This window comes from Notolepis coatsorum, assembly GCF_963971535.1.
Source record: "Notolepis coatsorum genome assembly, chromosome: 8".
Taxonomy (NCBI): domain Eukaryota; kingdom Metazoa; phylum Chordata; class Actinopteri; order Aulopiformes; family Paralepididae; genus Notolepis; species Notolepis coatsorum.
The window spans coordinates 61223955-61245963 of record NC_140172.1 but is presented as its reverse complement, the minus strand read 5'-3'; the positions used below and the strand labels follow the sequence as shown (position 1 = coordinate 61245963).

Sequence of the window (22009 nt, the reverse complement as noted above, 5' to 3'; positions counted from 1 at the left end):
CGGGCAGCCAGAGAGACGACGGTGCCACCCCGACCCTGCTGATAGGCTCCGACCATGCAGACCTCATAGTCCCGATAGACCGGGTCCACACAGGGCCCAGAGGCTGTCCTGCAGCAGTCGAGACCCGCCTAGGATGGACATTACAAGGCCCCCTCGCTAAGTCTCTTAACCGAACAGCAGCCACTAGCTGCCTCCACTCCAGAGTGACAGAAGAAGACACCACCCTCCTACAGCATGTCGAGAGGCTATGGACACTAGAGACAATGCCCTTTAAGAACGAAAAGAAAGACATTCGTTCCAAGGAAGACATTTACGCCATAGCACTCCTCGAGCAAGGGACAAAGAGAGTCAAAGTCAATGGAGTGATGAGATACGCAACTCCACTCTTGAGGCGAGAGGGTATGCCCACCTTCCACACCCCAAAAGAAGCGACGGAGCGGTATCTATTGAACACAGAGCGGCACCTAGCCAGAGACCCCGCTCAAGAGACTGTGTACCGCGCTGAGATTAACAAGCTAATCACAGCGGGACACATAAAGAAAATTGACAACCAGAGGCGACGACAACAACCGTGGGAGAACCATCCAACCCAGCCCACAGACATCCCCAAGAAAGTGGAGCAGAGGACCACGAAGGAGACTGACCAAGGAGACACTGACGAAGAGGAGATCAACCTTTGACGGCCTCCACCCCGGCACTGCAGACCAAACCCATCACCTGCAGATGAGAACCAAGTCCCCGACCATCAAGGTGGATTCCCATGACAAGATTGTCATCCGTGTGAGAGAAAGCGTCCTACTGACTAGCCACTACACCGGCGGGCCCTCGCCCTCCATCAAGTGGTACCGCAATGACGAGAAGAGGACAGCGAAACCAGCACAACACATTCAAAAACGGCCGCCCCCTCGCCCCTCTAGTACCGCGATGACGAGGAACGGGGGGGACCAACCACCACGTTCAAGAACGCCCTGACCACCATGTCTCTAGACCTGATAGGGGCCAAGCGTGAGCACAGTGGCAGACATGTGATGGTGGTGGAGAACAACATAGGCTGCAGGAAAAGACCACTATAGTTGACTGCTACCGGTGACCCTTGACAAGGTACACAGGGAGCGGACGGTGACCTCCTGTAGGCCCCCTCTGAATGAACGACGACCAGTGAATGTTCCCGACTGCATCGTCAAGAAGAGACATCATCAGAGACCTGTAGACCAAGAGACTTCTGAACACACATTGTCCACATTGTTATGTATGTATTTAATTTTTACTGTGTTACTGTTTGGCCCTGCCACACAACAGACCGAGAACAGATGATCAACACGACACAGCAACTGTCAGATTCACAAACAAGAACTGTTTCACAGAGTTCATATGTATCTGGAAAATTATGGACTAAGAATATGATGAAATACAATCAGTAAGATTGCATTAACCAATTTTATAATAGCAATGAGAAATGATCAGAGAGTCACATTGCAAAATGGTATTGTTAAACAGGGCAGAACCAGTTGGATTGTTCCAAGACACCAAGTTTGTTTTGACCACAGAACAATGCATAACGATTATCATAATCACCTTTTATATTAACCACTAGGTTAACGGTTTTCAATTTTATTTTGACACATTAGCCACTAAGGTAATGTCTATTGTATGTATTTATTTAATTTTTATGTGTTACTGTTTGGCCCTGCCACACGACCGACAGAGAACACCTTGTCAACAACGACGCAACATCATTCAGATTAATACCTTCACAAGAAGGAAACTTTTCACACAATTGTATGTATCTGCAAAACGATGAACTAGAGATGTGATGAAAAGAAATCAATGAGAAAGCATTAACAATGGTTAGTAATAATGAGCTAAAATGTATTGCTGAAGGAAGAAGTGACCACATGATCACATTACATCACATTTGAATTACTTAGGTTACAAAATTGTATTGTCAGACAAGAAAGAATCAGTTGTTTTATTCTCTCATAGAAGAGGACATGTAACGTTGTTTTGCACCTATATGGTGATGCACTAGAATTACATACAGAAGCGATGCATAAGACGTTTTATCTCCTCATTTATAGAGAAGAAATGGAGAAAATTGCCTGATTCTAAGTAAAGACCAACAAAACTGAGGCAATCACAGATGAACGTGACACTCAAACTCAGGGTAAATACAACTGGATCCTAAGTAATTTCATCAAGAATCATCACAAAATGTGCAAAAATATATATATATTTGTGAACAGTTTCCCATAAGCAATCATGTTAGTTTTATTAACCACCAGGTTAACGGTTGTTAAAATGTTTTTGTACACATTAGCCTTATGTGTAAATCCGATTCCTAATAATTATGAACACAATTTTGTTTTTTCACCCTGTGCACTCTGACCACACAGACAGTGCATGTATTTAATAGTTTTATTACTATGCCTGTATGCACAAACGATCACATTAGCTCCCCAGAGTCACGACATGAACGACTGAAGGTATGCCAAGATATTTGCACAGCGATAGCTTCTAATGATTATGTTAATTGTTGTTTGATATCAGAGATGAGGACCACTCATTGATATAGGTATTTTGAGCGATTAATAAAAGAAAAGGGTGATATCTATCCCCACATCTCTGATATCAAAATAACACAGACCGCAGTCCAGTCGATCATGTCATGAATCATGTATGTAAATAATTCTATTAATCATGTATGTAAATAATTCTATTTTAAACTATTATCCCCACTTTTACCTGTTCCAAACAATCCTGGTATATTATACATTAATCTCACCCACATTATAAGAAAGAAAAGTGAGTATTGTGGTATAATGTGTCCTCATGTAAATATATCCCCCTTCCCTGTGTTCCCTTTACCTGTGCCCCCCCCCCCCCTCTCTGTGGAATAATCACCCCCCTCCCCTGTGTCCCCAAACCTGTACCCCCTCCCCCCCATCTGACCTATCAAATGGGACCACACACCCCCTTTGTTGAACTATAAAGGGCTCTTCCCGACCACAATCAAGGCTTCTTACCTGGGTAATTTCAGCTGATCACCTGGGGCGAGAGCCTCAGCCATTCTCTCTATGTATTCTATCTGCTTGGTTAATAAACCTTGTTATTATCCAAGCCTCGGTTGACTGAGACATTCTTCATCAGGATATCCACAAATATCCCACACTAGCTACTGATAGCTCCTGATATCAACAAATGCGCATTTCAGTTTAAGAATGATAGGGATGCCCGTGCCGATCGATCAGCCAGCATGAGACCTCCGTTAGCTAGGTAGCTCACGTTAGCTCACTGTTTTAATGAAATGACCCAGTAAAGTAAATAGTTCACTTTATTTTAATACATGGTGCATTGTCTAACGTCATCTAGCCGGCTAGCAATAGCTACAGATAGCTCCTGATATCAATGTCTTATAACATAATTGACATTATTCGTTTTTGCAGCTGAACATTGGCTAATTAGCTATCATGCTTCATAACACTGCGAAGATGGCAATGCTGAATGTGATTTGACCAAAGCAGAGGGGGTCATCCCTATGTTCCCCGGGTCACACCTGGACAAGAGGCAGGGGAACTATGTGAGAATGCTGTTCATCGACTACAGCTCAGCATTCAATACCATAGTCCCCTCCAAACTCATAGCCAAGCTCAGGGACCTGGGCTTGAACTATGACCTCTGCCAGTGGGTCTTGGACTTCCTGACGGGCAGACCCCAGGTGGTAAGAGCAGGCAACTGCACCTCCTCATCCATCACGCTCAACATAGGGGCCCCCCAGGGCTGTGTTCTGAGCCCCCTCCTCTACTCCCTGTACACACATGACTGCGTAGCACAGCGGAACAACAACACAATCATCAAATTTGCTGATGACACAGTAGTGGTGGGCCTGATCTCTGCCAACGACGAGAGGGCCTACCTGGAAGAGGTAGAGAATCTGTCACAGTGGTGTCAGGAGAACTGCCTCTCCCTGAACGTCAGCAAAACAAAAGAGATGATTGTGGACTTCAGGAGTTCGGGGGTCAAGGACTACAGCCCCCTCAGCATCGACGGGGCACCGGTTGAGAGAGTGAACAGTTTCAAGTACCTCGGAGCCCACATATCCGAGGATTTGACATGGACCACACACATTGACAGTGTGCACGACAACGCCTCTACTTCCTCAGGCGCCTAAGGAAGTTCCAAGTCAGTCAGAAGATCCTTAGGAACTTCTACTCATGTACAATAGAGAGCATCCTGACTGGCAACATCACCTCCTGGTTTGGGAATAGCACTGCACAAGACCGTAGCAGACTACAAAGAGTGACACGTTCAGCCGAACGCACAATTGGAGGGGGGCTTCCCACCCTCCAGAACATTAAACAACAAGCGGTGCAGGGGGAAGGCTAAGAGAATTATTAAGGACTCGAGCCACCCGAACAACTGCCTCTTTGAACTGCTGCGGTCAGGCAAGCGATACCGGAGTCTTAAGGCGAGCACAGAAAGACTCAGAAGAAGCTTCTATCCCCAAGCCATCAGGCTGCTAAACGAACAATAAACACTATGCAACAACCATCAAATGCACACAGCACACACACCCACACGCACACACTCACTTAAACAAACAACACACTGCAGCACCCACTCTCCACACTTTAGATCACACAAACACACTTTATATTTATTGATAAAGGATTTGCACTACAACTCGTACACCTACTGTAAATTGTACCTAAATTGCACCTCATCCCATTTCTGCCTTGCACTATATAGTATTGTATATTAGTACACTGCATAGTATTGTATATTATATGGTAACTCAGTTACGTCTATTCTGCATCGAACATTGTACATATGTCTATACTGAACACTGTGACCTAATTTTTTTACTTCTAATTTACATGCTATACTATGTTATTTTATTTCATACTTGATCTTGTCTTGCACAGTCTCTGGAGCGTAACAGTAAGAAGCATTTTGTATAAAAGTATTCTGTACTTCTGTATGACAACTATTAAAGAAACTTGAACTTGAACTTCCTATGTTCCCCGGGTCCAATGTTCCCAGATTGATTGATTGATTGAACATTTACATTTTTTTTTATTATTTTATTAATTATTAATGTCCGCCTTGTTTCGAACTGGTTAAGCTTAGGCCCTCTTTCGAAGTTGGTTAAGGTTAGAGTTTGGAATCAGGGCTGGTGGTCTGACTATCTATCGCTACCGGGGAACATAGGACCCGGGGAACATAGGACCCGGGGAACATAGACATGCTCCCAAGCAGAGTATACACACAGACAGTGGAGCTGTTTGCAGATAGCGAGCATTTTGACTTGTTGCGTGGTGGCGATGTCTCGCAGATAATACAACTACAAGTATAATTATATAATATATATATTTTATATAAAAAAAAATTATATATAATTTATTAAATTTTTTTATAAAAACCAAAAACGATCGGTATCGGCCGATATGGCTCAGACGATTGGTGATCGGTATCGGTGGCAAAAAACGTGATCGGGGCATCCCTACTCTTAAACCCTAGCCCTATTTAAGCCCTATATAATCCGCCTAAAAATACATACCTAAGTAAATGGAAGATTGCTCCACTTCTACAAGGCCTATTTGCATGTTCTTGGTATCTAGGGACATCTATGGATCTCAGGGAATGTATTCCCAGTGTCATAAATATTGTGTCTGTTACTAGGCTTGAGTAAATTGTGATGAAACAGTTTTTTGGCGGATTTTCAGAAAGGGGTAGGGCTAGAGGTTTCCAGATTAATTTATTTTATAATATTTTTTTTACTTGGGTAGCAATGTCAAATAACAAGCTGATAATGATTAATAACCTTACTCTGTCAAATTAATCTAATGATAAAGCCTTTCTCGTTTGGTACACCAGATTACTGGAGTGAGAGTGACCATGAGGATGTGGAGTTGCCTTCAGTACCCAAACAGGACAGTCCACCTCCCCCCTACGACACTTACCCCAGACCGTCCTCAGTAAGTATTTGTCTGGTTGAAATTGTCCATTAAAGTGGTAATCTGCAAGAGCCGCATTTATGTTTGCTTGGGTGACATCTATTGGTGATAAGCGATCATTGCTGTTGCATTTTTGCCCTGTGACGGGAATGTCCTACCAGACACCTGTGTTTAGACCAGCCAAGAACAGCATAATGTAAAATCATTCATGAACTTGCTATAGGTAGAATCACTATTGTGTTATATCAGTAACACAATATTTATTTATATCACTATATTTATTTATATCAAAATTAAGGCTGTCAAAGTTAACCCGTTATTAACGCGTTACGCACAATTATTTTAACGCCACTATTTTTTTTAACGCATGATTAACCTTTTTTTTTTTACTAGACTTCGGCTCAGGTGTATTATTGATACTCTCATTGATACTATGTTTGTTTATGACTCAAAGTGTGTGAGAGAGAGAGAGAGAGAGAGAGAGAGAGAGAGAGAGAGAGAGAGAGAGAGAGAGAGAGAGAGAGAGAGAGAGAGAGAGAGAGAGAGAGAGAGAGAGAGAGAGAGAGAGAGAGAGAGAGAGATGGCTGCATAAAGCAAGCATTTGTTGACTCATGTTGATAAGAGTATTAAAGGTCCCATGTTTTGCTATTCCTTTCACTATTTGGGCAACTTTACACAATTCCTGTGAGTCTATGAGTCTATTGTATTTCTAATCAAGTACTCTAAAGCAGCATCTTTCCACTTCAAGATTTCAAGCTGTTTTGGGCTGGGCTCCGCCCATACTCGCAAAGCACTTTGAGTGGCACTCACCCACAGTCTGCACTGGCAGACAGAGAGAGACATAGAGAGATGGAGAGGGAGACTAATTAATTTCGCCGCAGGGGGCGAACGCTCCTTCAAGGCCGTGGCCCCCAAGCTATGGAACCAGCTTCCCCTGGAGATCCGATCTGCCCCCTCGCTGGAGACATTTAAGGCCCGTCTAAAAACCCACTTCTATTCCCTGGCCTTCAATAAACCCTGATTCTCCCACACCCTAACTCACACACTCCCATGCAATTTTATCCTGCCCCCTCCCTCTTGTATCTCTTCTTATGCTCCTCTGTCCCCTGTGTGCTACTTTACTTTGTGTTCCCCTATCCGTGTGCCCGACTGCGTGTGTGTGTTTCCCTGCACGCGCGTGGTCGGGAGTGTGTGTAAAGTGCTCCGTGTCCCTCCCTCTCTATCTCTCGCTCTCCCTCTCTCTCGCTCGTCACAGTCTGTGTCCCGACTGCCTGTGTGTGTTTACCCGCGCGCACAGTCGGGAGTGTGTGTGGGGTGCTCTGTGTCCCTCTCTCCCTCTTTCCCTCTCTCTCTCTCGCTCGTTCTCTGCTCTCTCTCTGTCGGCGCCCGCACCGCGCCAACCCATTTGAGGAAGTGTCGGTATTTCCACTCGCTCTGTTGTTGAGCGAATGGTTGAGTGGGGGGCGTTAGTTATGCAGATCAGCTCCTTGCTACGTAGGATAGCGAGTCAAATCAGAATGGCTTAGTTCACTGGGGGAAGATCTTGTCTCAACTGAATTGGAGCAATCCGCCAAAATGAGAATTAGAGACACAGACCCCATTGATACAACCCCCCATTGCTAGAAAACAATGCTAAACACTGGAAAAGGCAATTTATAAGACAGGGGACCTTTAAAACTTGAAAAAGGGGCGCCCCAGTGGCGAACCACATAGCGCGCTCAGCCGCGACCCGGGTTCGACTCCCGAACCCGTCGTTATTTGCCGAATGTCTTCCCCCCACTCTGTCTCCCATTCCTCATCTGTCTCTCCCTACTGGACTGCCCAGTAGTAATAAAGCAATAAAACGCCAAAAAATGTATCTTTAAAAAAAAAAATTGAAAAAGATCTGTTTAACACATTCCCTGCCACGGTTATATCCATCAATGTAGCCTCACTGCCACCACTCTAAGCCTATGGAGATGTTCACCTTTTTTGCAGGGCTATAACTTTTTAAATTGTATTGCTAAATTGACATTACTATGGCCCATTCAACATCGATTATCTATCGTTCAGGATGTAGGAACGTTATACTTTTTCATTCATAGATTCTTCCAAAAATACCTTCTAGAATATAAGTATGTTTTATAGTTTTCTGCAGTAATTCATAGAACGTGAGTTATAGGCATAAACGCATATATAGATTATCAACTGCCGTTTATTCCCGATACACGCTATATTAAAAAATTCAACTGTATATGATCCTATACGTTATGATTCATCATGCGCGGATGAAAGGAGGGGGGGGGGGTCGTTTATAATTCCGTGATCGTCAGTAAATGCTTTATGTAGTATGGGTGATATATTGATCAGATCGGTTTGCAGTGAAAAGAATAAACAATTGGGCTGGAAATAACGCTATATTCCTCTTACCGTGCGTCAATGAGACTGGCGGTGAAAGATCCCAGGTATAGGACGTTGATCGCCTAGGTCCATTTCCGGTTTGTATGTCGCAATAAACGCCGAAATCATATCGATTATTAAGTTTATAAAGCGATCGATATGTACTTAACTATAGTATCTGTCGGGAGCCTTGCAACAATGTCTGACGGCCGGATGAATTTAATGGACGCATAGCAGTCATATCCTGTTTACCAGTGTAACTCGCCCGACCATCCACCTGGCGGCGGTATTAAGCCGTCGTTTTTTTTTGCCGTAGGGTCCAGCTGCAGCGCCGGAGGTGTATATATGAATTATGAATGCCATGGCGAAAAAATTAAATATTGATCTCAATATCGCTGTACAGCGTGGTCTGGCGGTATAAGCATGGCGGGCAATAACGTTTTAAAGCGTTTCCGGCGGTGGATGTGTTAAGGTAGATTTAGAACAGATACAAAATATGCTATTAATTTGTGATTAATCGCGAATCAACTATGGACAATCCTGTGATTAATCAGATTACATATTTTAATCAAAATGTTTATATTCTGTATATTTTTCTACTAATCAACTCGTGTATACCATAGGTGCCACAGATGAGTCCTTACCTGGAACCAAAACATGCTCATCTCTCCTCCTCTGAGACATTTCAGTCACGTTCATCTCATGAAGACTTCCGCACTGAGCCCCAGGAAGGCAGCGGTGTCTCCCCCAGGCAGAATTCAGTCAGCCATCATCAGTCGTGGCAGGATCTGCTCGTGCCGTCCTTGGACAACACCGGCTTGCACTACCTGCAGACAATGCCCCTGGAGGTGGCCCTGCTCCGCGAGGCCAGAGGTCAACTGTCCGTGGAGTACCGCAGGCAGTCCACACTGCCGGCACAACGCAGCATGCTTCAGGACCCGTACGGGCCCCCGCCGCTGCCCTTCAGTCCCAGTGTCCCCACGGAGACCGGGGGTAAACCCCGCAGCTTCACTCTGCCCCGGGACAGCGGGCTCCACGCCATCCTGGCAGCCTCAGCCAGTGCCTCGGAACACAGGGAGCCTCAGCGCTATCAGCTCGGCCCGGCCAGAGACATAGGTCAGTCACCACAATGTCTCACCAGAGACATAGGTCAGTCACCACACTGTCTCACCAGATACATACTGTAGGTCAGTCACCACACTGTCTCACCAGAGACATAGGTCTGTCACCACACTGTCTCACCAGAGACATAGGTCTGTCACCACACTGTCTCACCAGAGACATAGGTCTGTCACCACACTGTCTCACCAGAGACATAGGTCTGTCACCACACTGTCTCACCAGAGACATAGGTCTGTCACCACACTGTCTCACCAGATACATAGGTCTGTCACCACACTGTCTCACCAGATACATAGGTCTGTCACCACACTGTCTCACCAGAGACATAGGTCTGACAGTGAGACATAGGTCTGTCACCACACTGTCTCACCAGAGACATAGGTCTGTCACCACACTGTCTCACCAGAGACTTAGGTCTGTCACCACACTGTCTCACCAGAGACATAGGCCTGACAGTGAGACATAGGTCTGTCACCACACTGTCTCAGCAGAGACATAGGTCTGTCACCACATTGTCTCACCAGAGACATAGGTCTGACAGTGAGACATAGGTCTGTCACCACACTGTCTCACCAGAGACATAGGTCTGTCACCACACTGTCTCACCAGAGACATACTGTAGGTCAGTCACCACACTGTCTCACCAGAGACATACTGTAGGTCAGTCACCACACTGTCTCACCAGAGACATACTGTAGGTCAGTCACCACACTGTCTCACCAGAGACATACTGTAGGTCAGTCACCACACTGTCTCACCAGAGACATAGGTCAGTAAACACACGCTCTCACCAGAGACATAGGTCAGTCACCATCAGTGTTGGGCAAGTTACTTTTAAAAAGTAACTAGTTACAGTTACTAGTTACTTCTTCCAAAAAGTAACTAAATTACTTACTCAGTTACAAATTATAAAAGTAACTATTGCGTTACTTTCAAGTACATTTTTTACATAAACAACATACACAAATCTAAACTATTTTAACACTTTGATTGCCTAAGGCTAAATTCATGATATACCATCCCTTGCCAGCTCTATTTGTCTATGGAGAAGTTCCCCTTCTTTGCAGGGCTATAACTTTTTAAATTCTATTGCTAAATTGCCATTATTAGGGCCCATTCAATGTCCTATATGTATTGTTCAGGGTGTATAAACGTTAAACTTTTTCATTCACATATTCATACTAAAATATGATCTAAAGTATAAGTATGTTTTCATCTCTTTCTGCAGCTTTCTCCAGAACGTGATTTATAGCCCCAAATGCATTATATTGATGATCAAATACAGTTTGATAGAAATCGGCGCGATATAAAAAAATCCAACTGGACGGACTTCTGGAAGTTACTACACGTCATCTGATGTTGACCGGATGGGCGAGGGGGCGTTTATAATTCCGTGGGCAGCGTTATACCATTCATCTAATGTGGGTCAAATGTTCATCATAGCAGTTAGTGTCGAACACGGTAATATTACACGCTAAAACTCACCCCAGTCTCCGCAGGCCGTTGGGCGATCAGCGTGGGGTAGACAGTTTTCCATTATGGGATGTCGAAATACCCGGTCCATTTCCAGGTTGTATAATACTATATACGTCCAAATCATGTTGTTTATCGAGTTATTTGCAACCGATCGATGTCCAGTGTATCAAGATGGAGTCCCCGGACCTATAGCGAGTGCCCGGAAGTAATATGGGTGATCAGCACTTCATCCACATAACTTCCTGTTTGGCGCTTCTGCCGATCGGCCACCAGATGGCGCTCTTGAACCGCTAGAGGATTGAGAGGAGCTCAGAACTGTGTGTGAAGGCTGCGGATGGAAAATATGATTCCGATCACAGATTTTTGAAATATTGATATTAAAGACAAGTTACGGCGTCCTCGGCAACTTGAGCATGGCGGGGAAGGACGCCTAAACACATTTTCGGCACATAAAGTGTTAATGTTGCTGTGGGACAAAGTGAGACTAGCCTCCAATCAAATGCCATGTATGTAGATATTATAATTACTATGTTTATACAGTATCTATCTAGGTCGTCCTCGGACGGGCCCTCCATCGGTGCTTCCAGTCATCCCGATCCTCCATGCATCTGGCTAGTTCGCCGGTGCTTTCTGTTCCCGCATCTCTCCTGAGTACGTCCACGTAGGTTAATGTGGGACGTCCTCGTGATCGATGCCCGTGTGTTGGTTCCCACAGCACAAGTTTGCTGGTTGGCATCTCATGGTGTCTCTGGCAGTGACCTGCCAGCCTCATTCTCCTGACTGCCACTTTATCGCTCACCTTTAGCACCCCCCCATACAAGATTGCATTAGTGACATGCTCATCCCTGTTGATGTTGAGCACCACGCGCATCATTCTGGTGTAGCACCCATCCAAGGACTTCTGCAGGGTGGGCTTCAAGGTCCAGCATTCACTGCCATACAAAAGGACAGACTCAACTGTTGCATGAAAGAAGTTGAGCTTGATTTGACGGGGGAGGTTGGATTTCCACACACTGGTCATGCCGTTCAGAGCCCTCCATGCAAGCGCCTTCCTCACTTTAAGGTCTTGCTCGGACGAGTTGACCCACGAGCCCAGGTACTTGAAATCACTGACTTCCTTTAGAGCAGAGCCTCCTGTTGTCCTTAGAGGTGGATGATCCGGGAGGATGTTATACATTATGACCTCGGTTTTCTTGGCATTTAGCCTAAGGCCAACCTTGGCGCACTCCGTCTCCACTGATACAGTGGATCATACAAACACAATAGATGTATTGGAACTTTTTATATGTATTGCCCCTCAACAGGCCACAGCTGGGCAACATTAAATTATGCTTGTTAAGCACTATACCAAAGATAAATAACAAATATATAGAATAGAATAGAATATATCTTTATTGTCATTATTACAGTTGTTACAACAAAATTTTTAAATGCAACCCTAGGTGCTACTGTAGTAAAAATATAAAAACAGTCCTAAACACAGTATTAAATATAAAAACAGGGGTGGGGCATAAATAACATTAATATAAACAGGGGTAAAAAGATAATTGCATTATCCCTAATGTTGTGTGTGTGCGTGGGTGGGGGGGGGGGGGGGTGCAAGGGAGACTGTTTTAAAATTTAGCTGAGTTTAGTGCACATATGGCCCTGGGATAAAAACGAAACTTCAGTCGGTTAGCCCGGGTGGGCATGACGCTGAAACGCCTGCCTGAGCGCAGCGGCACGAGGTGCTTGTTGCCCGGGTGGTGTGGGTCCTTCAGTATTTTTACTGCTTTTTTGAGGCAGCGGGAGTTGTACAGTGAGGGGAGGGGGCAGCCGATAATCTTCTGGGCCGAGTTGACGACCCTCTGGAGCGCCCTCCTCTCTGCAGCTGTGCAGCTGAGAAACCACACATTTATGCAGTAGGTGAGGATGCTTTCCACGGAGCAGCGGTAAAAAGACACAAGCAGGTCTTGTCTGAGGTGGTAGTTTCTCAGTACTCTCAGGAAGTAGAGTCTCTGCTGTGCCTTTTTCACTATCGCCGTGGTGTTGATTTTCCAGGTCAGGTCATCCTCCAGGTGGACACCCAGGAACTTGATGACCGAGACTCTCTCCACACATCCCCCGTCGATATATACAAGGGCTGTATGTCGGTCTTCTTCCTCCTGTAGTCCACGATCATCTCCTGGGTCTTTAGCTTGTTCAGCTGTAGGTTGTTATCCTTGCACAGGGCTGACAGCTGCTCTATTTCGTCGCGATACGCGGTCTCGTCACCTTTTGTGATGCAGCCCACCACGGTGGTGTCGTCAGCGAACTTGATGATGGTGTTGCTGGGGTGGACTGCGGTGAAGTCGTGTGTATAAATAGAGTAAAAAAGGGGACTCAGCACGCAGCCCTGGGGGGATCCGGTGCTGAGGCTGATGGCTGTGGAGGTGATTGATTGAACATTTTAATTAACAGATTGCAGAATGGGTACAGTACAGTACAGCTCAATACACACAATTGTTAAGGGGATGCAGACCAGAGAAATACTTTCGTCTTGTTTACATCAGGGTCCCCCATTTTCAATTCATGACATTTATGACATACACAACATACAGATATAACAATCTAATCTAATCATCTAAACTAATCTAATCATGACATTTAAGACATGCATGACATACAGATATATATATATATATATATATCTCTGAGCACCTGAAGACTGTGCTATTAAACCAGGAAGTGCAGCACTAATGTTGATAAGGCTGTCAGCACTGGCAGTAGAGCCTCCACTACTGTAGTGCCCTGCACTGCACCACAACAAACACAAGAGTGAACAAAAAACGCTCATGGATCCGTGGCCTGTTGTTGACTGCTCGCTTGTGTTGTTTGTTGGATTAGTTTTGGATTATTTGGGCTCGCCAAACAAACTATCAAAACGTACACGGACTCGCGGTCTGTCGTTGACTGAGTCGCTTGTGTTGTCGCTGTGAGGATGCTTTCGAACACCCGCCCACCTCTACCTCTGATTGGCTTACCATGACATTTTACTCAACCTCAGCCAATCGTCAGCATGTATGTGCTTGTCTCGTGCACTGCCCAGGAAGAACAGTAGGCTATTGCCTCTCGGCGCAGAGATCTGTCTGATGAAAAAAACAGCTTCAATCATAGTAACGCGGCGCATTTTTTGGCAGTAACGGTAACGACGTTATTAAGATTGGAACCGTTAGATTACTCGTTACTGAAAAAACTAACGCCATTATTTATAACGCCATTATTCCCATCTGTGACATCCTCCGGGCACGACGCAATTAACACAAGTAGATTTCTTGAACTGATTTTAATGAAGCTTGTTCATTCTCCATCCAAACCGTAAAATCTGTATAACATACAAATGCATACAAAAGATACCATTAACATTGAAAGTCCATTAAAACCATGGTCAGAACAGACCTAGAGAGCTCCGGCTGAGTGTATAGAACGGGGATCAAAGGAAAAATATCAAAGGATCAAAACCAGAGGATTCTCGGGTATAACGCTCAATATATGGCGGCAAAACCTGACTTTTCTCTGGCAGAAAGAGTTAAGGTTAGTTTTAAAGGTCCCATGCATTATAAATGTCATTTTTCAGTCTCTAGCATTGTATTATAGTAATAGGAGTTCGTATCAATGTGTTTTAGGGTCTAAATACCATATTGGCGAATTTCTCCGTTTCAGCCCAGCCCCTCTGTGCCTCTAGTAAATCGGGTCATTTTGATTTGAAGTCCCGAGTCACGTCACTGGGCGCTGTGGATAGACACAGTGATGCGATTGGCTCTGTGGTTGGAGCTAATGCCCGCCCCCATTCTACCTAGACTAGACAGCGAGTGGGGCTGCGGGGCCGAGAGGAAGAGAGAGCCGAGAGGGAGCCGAGAGAAAGGAAGAGAGAGGGAGGGAGAGAGAGGGGGCACTTGGGGGGGGGGGGGTACCTGCCGGCCGCGCGCCACACGGGAGATTGAAAGAAAGAAAAGAAAAAAGTTGCCTCGTCTCATCAGCGAGAGCCGAGTGGGAGAGAAAGGAGAGAAAGGAAGAGAGAAGGAGGGAGGGAGAGAGAGGGGGCACTTGGGGGGGGGGGGGGACCTGCCGCACGGAGGTCCGCGCGACACACACCTCCGAACGGGAGAGTGATAAAAAGAAAAAAAGGAAGAGAGAGGGAGGGGCTTCTCTCTCTCTCTCTCTCTCTCTCTCTCTCTCTCTCTCTCTCTCTCTCTCTCTCTCTCTCTCTCTCTCTCTCTCTCTCTCTCTCTCTCTCATGGTATAAATGATTATTTGTGTAAATAAGGTTATACGCCGACCATTAAGAAAATACATGTTAGTTTAGGAATAAGGGGCAGGTAACTATATAACTATAAGATTTATTCTTCTTCCTGCTCCTTTTGTCCATGGAATGACTATTTATGATTTTTTAATGAAGAAACTATGATTGTATTATTCCATGTGGCAAATAAAAACTCTGAACTGAACTGAACTCTCTCTCTCTTCCCCCCCCTCCCTCCCTCCCTCTACCAGTGCAGACTGTGGTCTGACTGTCACTCAAAGTGCTTATGGGCGGAGCCAGGCCATAACAGCCTGATTTCTTGAGGTTGAAAAATGATGGTTTCGAGTACTTGATTAGAAATATAAAACAATGAATTTTTTTGAAAATAAAATTACAAATGTCTTCAATAGACTAACAGGAATTGTGTAAAGTTGCCCAAATAGTGCTAGGAATAGCAGTGCATAGCACCTTTAACAGTCGCCTAAGGGTTGTGGTTAAGACATAAAGTTAGGGTTAAGGTTAGGGTTCCATCCCCAGCAGGGAAAGTTCTTAAAACTCTGGGAGAGGTGTTTTTTGACCAACAGCTAGACTAGTGGTCCGTATCTGCTTCCATTCATTTGTGCTAAGCTAGGCTAGCTAGGTTAACAAAAAGGTTACCAAGAAATGTCTTCTTAACTCCACTTACGAAGTTTCTAGGACAAAATGGTATTCCTGAATGTATTTTTATCTGGGATAAAAAATTACGTTTTATATTTATAGTCATGACTCAACGAACCATGTCCTAAAATAAATAAATAAAAAAGATGCACTCATATAATAATAATATAAGCCTACTGTAATGATTCGTTACGCATGCGTATAGTGTGTGTGTGCGCTGAGTGCATCTGCCTCATGCATCATCATCAAGCCGTTTCTCTGACATGGTTCGTTGAGTCATAACTATAAATGTAAAACGTAATTGTTAATTATACAAATAGTGTTGTATTTATTATCATTATAATAATTTAATTCCACGGATGTCTGTCTATCGAAGTGATGCAATCCCCATGGACAAAGAAGGCTGTTGAAAAGACGGCCGCACACCGGTCTGTCTGACTTACAACTGCCTTTTCGAGTTCGTAAATCCTACATAAATCCTACAACGAATTTACAATACGAAGCCGTTCGAGAATGCTGAATAAGTACGTAAATTGAGTTACGAAGGAATTCCTTGGAATTCCTTGGTAAATTTCTCGTATGTCCGTTCGAGAATGAGGACCAATATCGGTGTCAGGACTGAAAAAGTTGGATCGGTGCATCCCTAGTTGTGGTGCTGCTCGCATAAATTAGGAATACTTGAAAACAACTGAAATGGCTCTCAAATTGTTTCAAAGCAGAAATGTGTATGAGGCATACCGTAACATTAATTATGCCCAGTTAAGGTTCCACTGTATATAGACAGAATATTTATTTATACTGTGGGTTTTGTTGTAATTCAGCATTTTAGTCATCATTTCATAACACTGTCTCGGCCATATACCGTCATTACGGTTGAATTTGCACATTACCAAAGAATATGCAGTCTGTGTGAATTACAGTATGTTTGTTGTTTTACTTAAAAAATATCGACGCCTGCAATCGTCCTGCGTTCCTGTTTAATGTACAACATTGGCCGTGGAAGAGGAGAGTAACTTAACTTAAAACGCTTGCTGCTGTAATGTACGTTTTGTTGGGGGCAAATCATACAGAGGTACACGTGTTTGGCATCTCTGAGGGGTTAAAATATGGTAACTATTTATAAGTGCTGAGGCTAATAGGCGTTCAGAGCCAGCAAGCGTCAACCGTTGAACATTCTTTGACATTATTTATTTCATCTCCTGTTCCCTGAAGACCCCCAGGACAGTGCTCTACGTGAGGTGTCCTAATCGACTTTCATTTATCTTGGCAGTCAAACTCCTTTAGACCTCACCCCCCCCCCCCCCCCCCCTCTCTCTCTTTCTGTCTTTCTCTTTCTCTCTCTGATAGTGATGTCACTGTGACGTCAATGTTAGGATGTTAGGAGAGCGTGACAAGGAAGACTCCTCTCAGTCCATGTTAATGTTGGATAGTGAGCGGGACAAAGAAGCAGTGCCTGAGGGCTCGTTCTCGCTGTCCTCATTTTCTTCTGTTGCTACATCATTCACTTGCTGCTGTCTGTAAATAGATGGAACAAGATAGAAACATGTAGCAAATACGACACAACACACTTCAAATCACAGTTCACAGCAGTGACAACAGTCCCTTCAGAACACACTTCACTCAAGACAGAAAGATGGCAGACAGATTCAGTCATTGGGAGTCTTAAAGGGGCACATAAAAACAACACTGATTTATTTTGCACATAATCTCAAATGCATCCAAAAACTCTAAAACAGTTTTGCACACATTTATTTAGTTTGACCGTCACTGAGAGTGAATGAGTCTGAATGTGGCCACCGGTGATGTCACCATGATGTCACCTTGTCTCATAGGGACTGCTACCTTATCATTTCATGGAGATAATGGAGATTAAATTAACACAACACAAGGATTCAATGTCCCCGATGACATCACTGGTGGCCATATTCAAAAAAAATTACTCTCAATAAAGGTCAAACTGAATGAATGTGTGCAAAACCGTTTTAGAGTTTTGGGATGTGTGTGAGTATATGTGCAAAAATAAATCAGCAGTGTTGTTTTTTTGGCGAAATGTCCCTTTAAATTGCAGTGCAGTGGAAGAATTGCACCAGAAGAGGGCAGTATATAAAAAGACCAGACATGGGTGACCGGATGGTTATTTATACGGTCCAGGGCCCTCATTCATCAACGTGTCTTACGCACAGATTTGTGCTTACCCTGTGCGTACGATAATTTCTAAGCAAAGAGTGGGATTCATCAATTTCAACTTGAACTTGACTTTGTGCTTATGTCTACGCACAGCTCTGAGCACACTTAGCTGACGCCCAGTGGTAGAATATCGTTACTACGCACAAGCGCTCCTCAGTACATGCATTCGTTCCAACGCGGAAATAAAGACACTGGCGCGTGTTCTGTATGACCCCCGTAATTCATTATAGTTCATTGTGAAATAGCGATATTAGTGTAATTATTGTCAAACCCTAAATAGCATGTGGAATAGGTCTTTCTCTCCGAATGAATGCAGGTTTATATATATAGCGTTATGGGGTGCACTGACTGCGCTCGCAGGAACTGTTTTCAGAGATAGCATCAGATAGGGATGAATGAGGGGCAGTCTAATTGCAGAGAGAACATAATATTAACTAGAGTCCACTACCCGAGACACTTCCTTCATTTGTACCGCAATTTGGGACCCAAATTGGAGCTATGAGCTTAAAAGCTTTTCCGTGCTTATTTGAGAAGGTCCAGCTGCAGAGCCGGAGAGACAGACAGCAGAGAGACAGACAGACAGACAGACAGATAGACACTGTTCCACAGTGTGTGTGTGTGTGACCACTAGTCTCCTAGTAGAGACCCCCCCTCTGGACCACCTCCCAGTAGAGACCCCCCCCCCCTCTGGACCACCTCCTAGTAGAGACAAGTTTTCTGAAATTTATGTTTATATATGCAAATGAGGCACTTCCCCATTAAATATGTGGACATTTATGGATGCAATAAGGCAAAATGAAGTAAAATGAACAACTAAATGTGTGTTATTGACGTTTTATTGTCACTAGTTTCATAGAAGACATGTTTAGGAAGCAAAATATAACAAAATCTCAAAATCAACAAAAAAAGTATATTTGCCTATTCACCTGCAGTGTCTCGCCTTAATCCTCATCTTCGTCTTCTTCCTAGAGAAGTCTCTACTAGGAGGTGGTCCAGAGGGGGGGGGGGGGGGGGGGGCTGAGTCTCTACTATTAGACTAGTAGTCACACACACACACACTGTGGAACAGTGTCTGTCTGTCTGTCTGTCTCTCTGCTGTCTGTCTCTCTGCTGTCTCTCTCAAAATAGTATAAGTGCTATCTTGGCCCTGAGAGTTGCTCTCCGGCTCTGCAGCTGGACCCTCTCAAATCAGCACGAAAAAAGCTATAAGCTTATAAAACGATTTAATATGCTAAACTTTGTTTTAAATTCCTTAATTTACTTTTGTTTATTTCATAAAGATTTTCCCGACATAATGATACCTGCCCCGACCAGATCCGTGACTCTGTTGCGATACAGATGAATTATCTACTCAGAAAGCTTATAAAACAATTTAATATGCTAAACTTTGTTTTTAAATTCTTTAATTCACTTTTGATTATTTCATAAGGATTTTCCCGACATAATGATACCTGCCCCGACCAGATCCGTGACTCTGTTGCGATACAGATGGATTATCTACTCAGAATAGTATTATAAAGTGGCTATCTTTTATGCTGTAGATCACTGCTGGTATGTGCGTGCAGAACCTTTATTTCAGCGGGGACTGTAGTATTTATTTGACGTTACTGTACAATATATGTGTATTAAAAGACGGAGCTGTCTTTTATTGTATTATAATAATTATTAATATTAAAAATAAATTAAGAAAGGCATTCTTATTCCAGCATGCATTAATGACACTAACGGGCAACGGCAAAACAGTGGTTAATGGTCTTTATTAGTGTTTGCGCTGCCCAGGCAGCAATGGTTAATAGATATCATATCCGACATCACCGTTCTCATAACACGCTTCCCTCGGCTTAGTCCATTTTTCCACATTTCATGGGGGTATTCCATTACCGTATATGGTTAATCGGGGCGGTTCTGGTATGCAAATACTTAAAACAGTGCACAAGCTCAAACGTAGGATCAAAGTCATATTCATCATGACAGGTGTGCGTAGAACCTGCGTACGCACGTGTGGTGAATCCCGATTTTACTGTGCTTACGTGTGGAAATAGAACATGTTCTACGTCCACGTTGATGAATGAGGGCCCAGGTGTGTGCTGTTTGTTCACCACCCATCCTCTCTGTCTCTTTAGTCTGTGTTGTTTTATTTAGCAGAGATGTGATAAAAAAAAAAAAAAAAAAAAAAATCGCTATGGATATTGAAATATATCAGTGTATCCTTCAGATAGTTTCTGTATAAAGCCATTATTGATGATCTTCCACCCTACATCACTTCATTACTGGATTGGAACTCTGGACCTTATCATAATCGCTCTGGTGATTGGCATACATCCCAAGAGTTTGCACTGAATTAGGAAAATCTACTTTAAACGTCTGTGCCCCCGGGCCCTGACACTGCCCTCTTGTTTTGCAAAGCACCATAAAACTCAATACTTTAGTATCCATTGGTCAGTTTGAATCTATAATAGCCAACCATTTCACCTCAATCTGTAGTTGTTTTAATTCATTTGAATTGTTTAATTGACAGATTTTTCTGTTTCTATATTGTTTTTGTATTTATCTATTGTTCCTCTCGACATCATTGTAAGTAAGTAAGTAAGTAAGTAAGTAAGTATTTATAAAGCACATTTCATACATGTCATGTAGCTCAAAGTGCTGTACACAAACATAGGCATATATAACGATAAAAGCAATAAAGTCAGTCACTGTTTAAAAAAAATAATAATAATAACGTAAAAATGAAAACAGTAATTTGCTGACCAGTTTGGGAGAACAGGTCCGCACAAACATGTCCGTTCAGTAGCAACCGGAAGTAGGAAATGCACTAAACCAATGCACTTGTACAGTAGGTAGCAATGTTAGCTCTCATAACGTTAGTGTAGTTACGCTTTTATTAGTGGTCGCGTATTGTATGCGTATGTACCCCGTTCCCTCATCTAAAGAGCCTGCTCTCAATGATCTTTCCAGATTAAATAAAGATTGAATGAAAGGCATTGTAACATACATACTGTATACATACATTGTAACATACATATAATTGTTGGTTTTAATTGTATGAATGAAGAACATTATTTTTAGAACATTCATGGGCCTCCAAAGAGTTGCAGAATTGTTCTCCTATAATGGGGGTAAACACATAGATAACAGCCTTTCCCACCGGCTGTCCTTCTTTACAGACTCAGAGCGGCAGAGCAGGCTCCAGTCGGACTCGTTAGGGGACCTGTACCGGGCGCTGGAGCAGGCCAACCTCTCCTCCATGGCGGACCACAGGCCCGGCGCCCGCCTAGAGTACAAGCGCTCGTTCGTCCGCCGAGTTCACGATCCGCTGCTCAGCGAGAAGCTCCACCGGCTCCAGATCCTCCACAGTACACTCAAGGTACACCAGGGTCTTTTCTTGGGTGTTCTGTGCATTCTCTCTGCCTTCTTGACTTCTGTATTTGTTAAATCTTAAAGTGTTTGCGTGTGTGCATGTGCGTGTGTGTGTGTGTGTGTGTGTGCCCGTGTGAGTGTATCCGGCCGTTCTCTCCTAACCTTGTATCTCCTGTGTTTTTGCAGAATGTTCCTCTTCAAGACACTGATCCGTCACTGGGCTTTTTAGGATGAGAGGACCAGCGCTGTGTGAACCAAGCCTCAGTGGAATAACCATCTACCTAGAAGAGATGTGCCTCACCCAGCCATACCTCCACCCAGCCATACCCCATCCAGTCATACCTCCACCCAGCAGTGTTGGGAAAGTTCACTTTCTACATGAACTAGTTCAGTTCACAGTTCACAATTTTTTAAATGAACTAGTTCAGTTCATAGTTCATCATTCAAAATGTTTAACTAAAGTTCATGGTTTCAAAAATGAACAAATTTATAGTTTATAGTTATTTTTTCAATACGTTGCTGCAAGCTATTATTTGTAAACAATTATTGAACCACAGACAGCAATCGGAATACTGGCATTTCCATAACGCTTTGCTGCCGCCCATTCAGTCCA

The 22009-nt window shown here is 43.8% G+C and overlaps 1 protein-coding gene across 1 annotated transcript in view; it reads left to right on the top strand.

The window, feature by feature from the left end:
- LOC311233869 (connector enhancer of kinase suppressor of ras 2-like) overlaps positions 1 to 21630 on the top strand; it is a gene marked incomplete at both ends in the record, with an annotated part of 244093 nt that extends 222463 nt beyond the window's left edge. Inside the window, 4 exon segments of the mRNA XM_084320929.1 lie at positions 5875 to 5975; positions 8957 to 9449; positions 21204 to 21403; positions 21583 to 21630. Of these exon segments, the coding sequence (XP_084177055.1) occupies positions 5875 to 5975; positions 8957 to 9449; positions 21204 to 21403; positions 21583 to 21630 (842 nt within the window).
- Between the last annotated feature and the right edge of the window lie 379 nt (positions 21631 to 22009).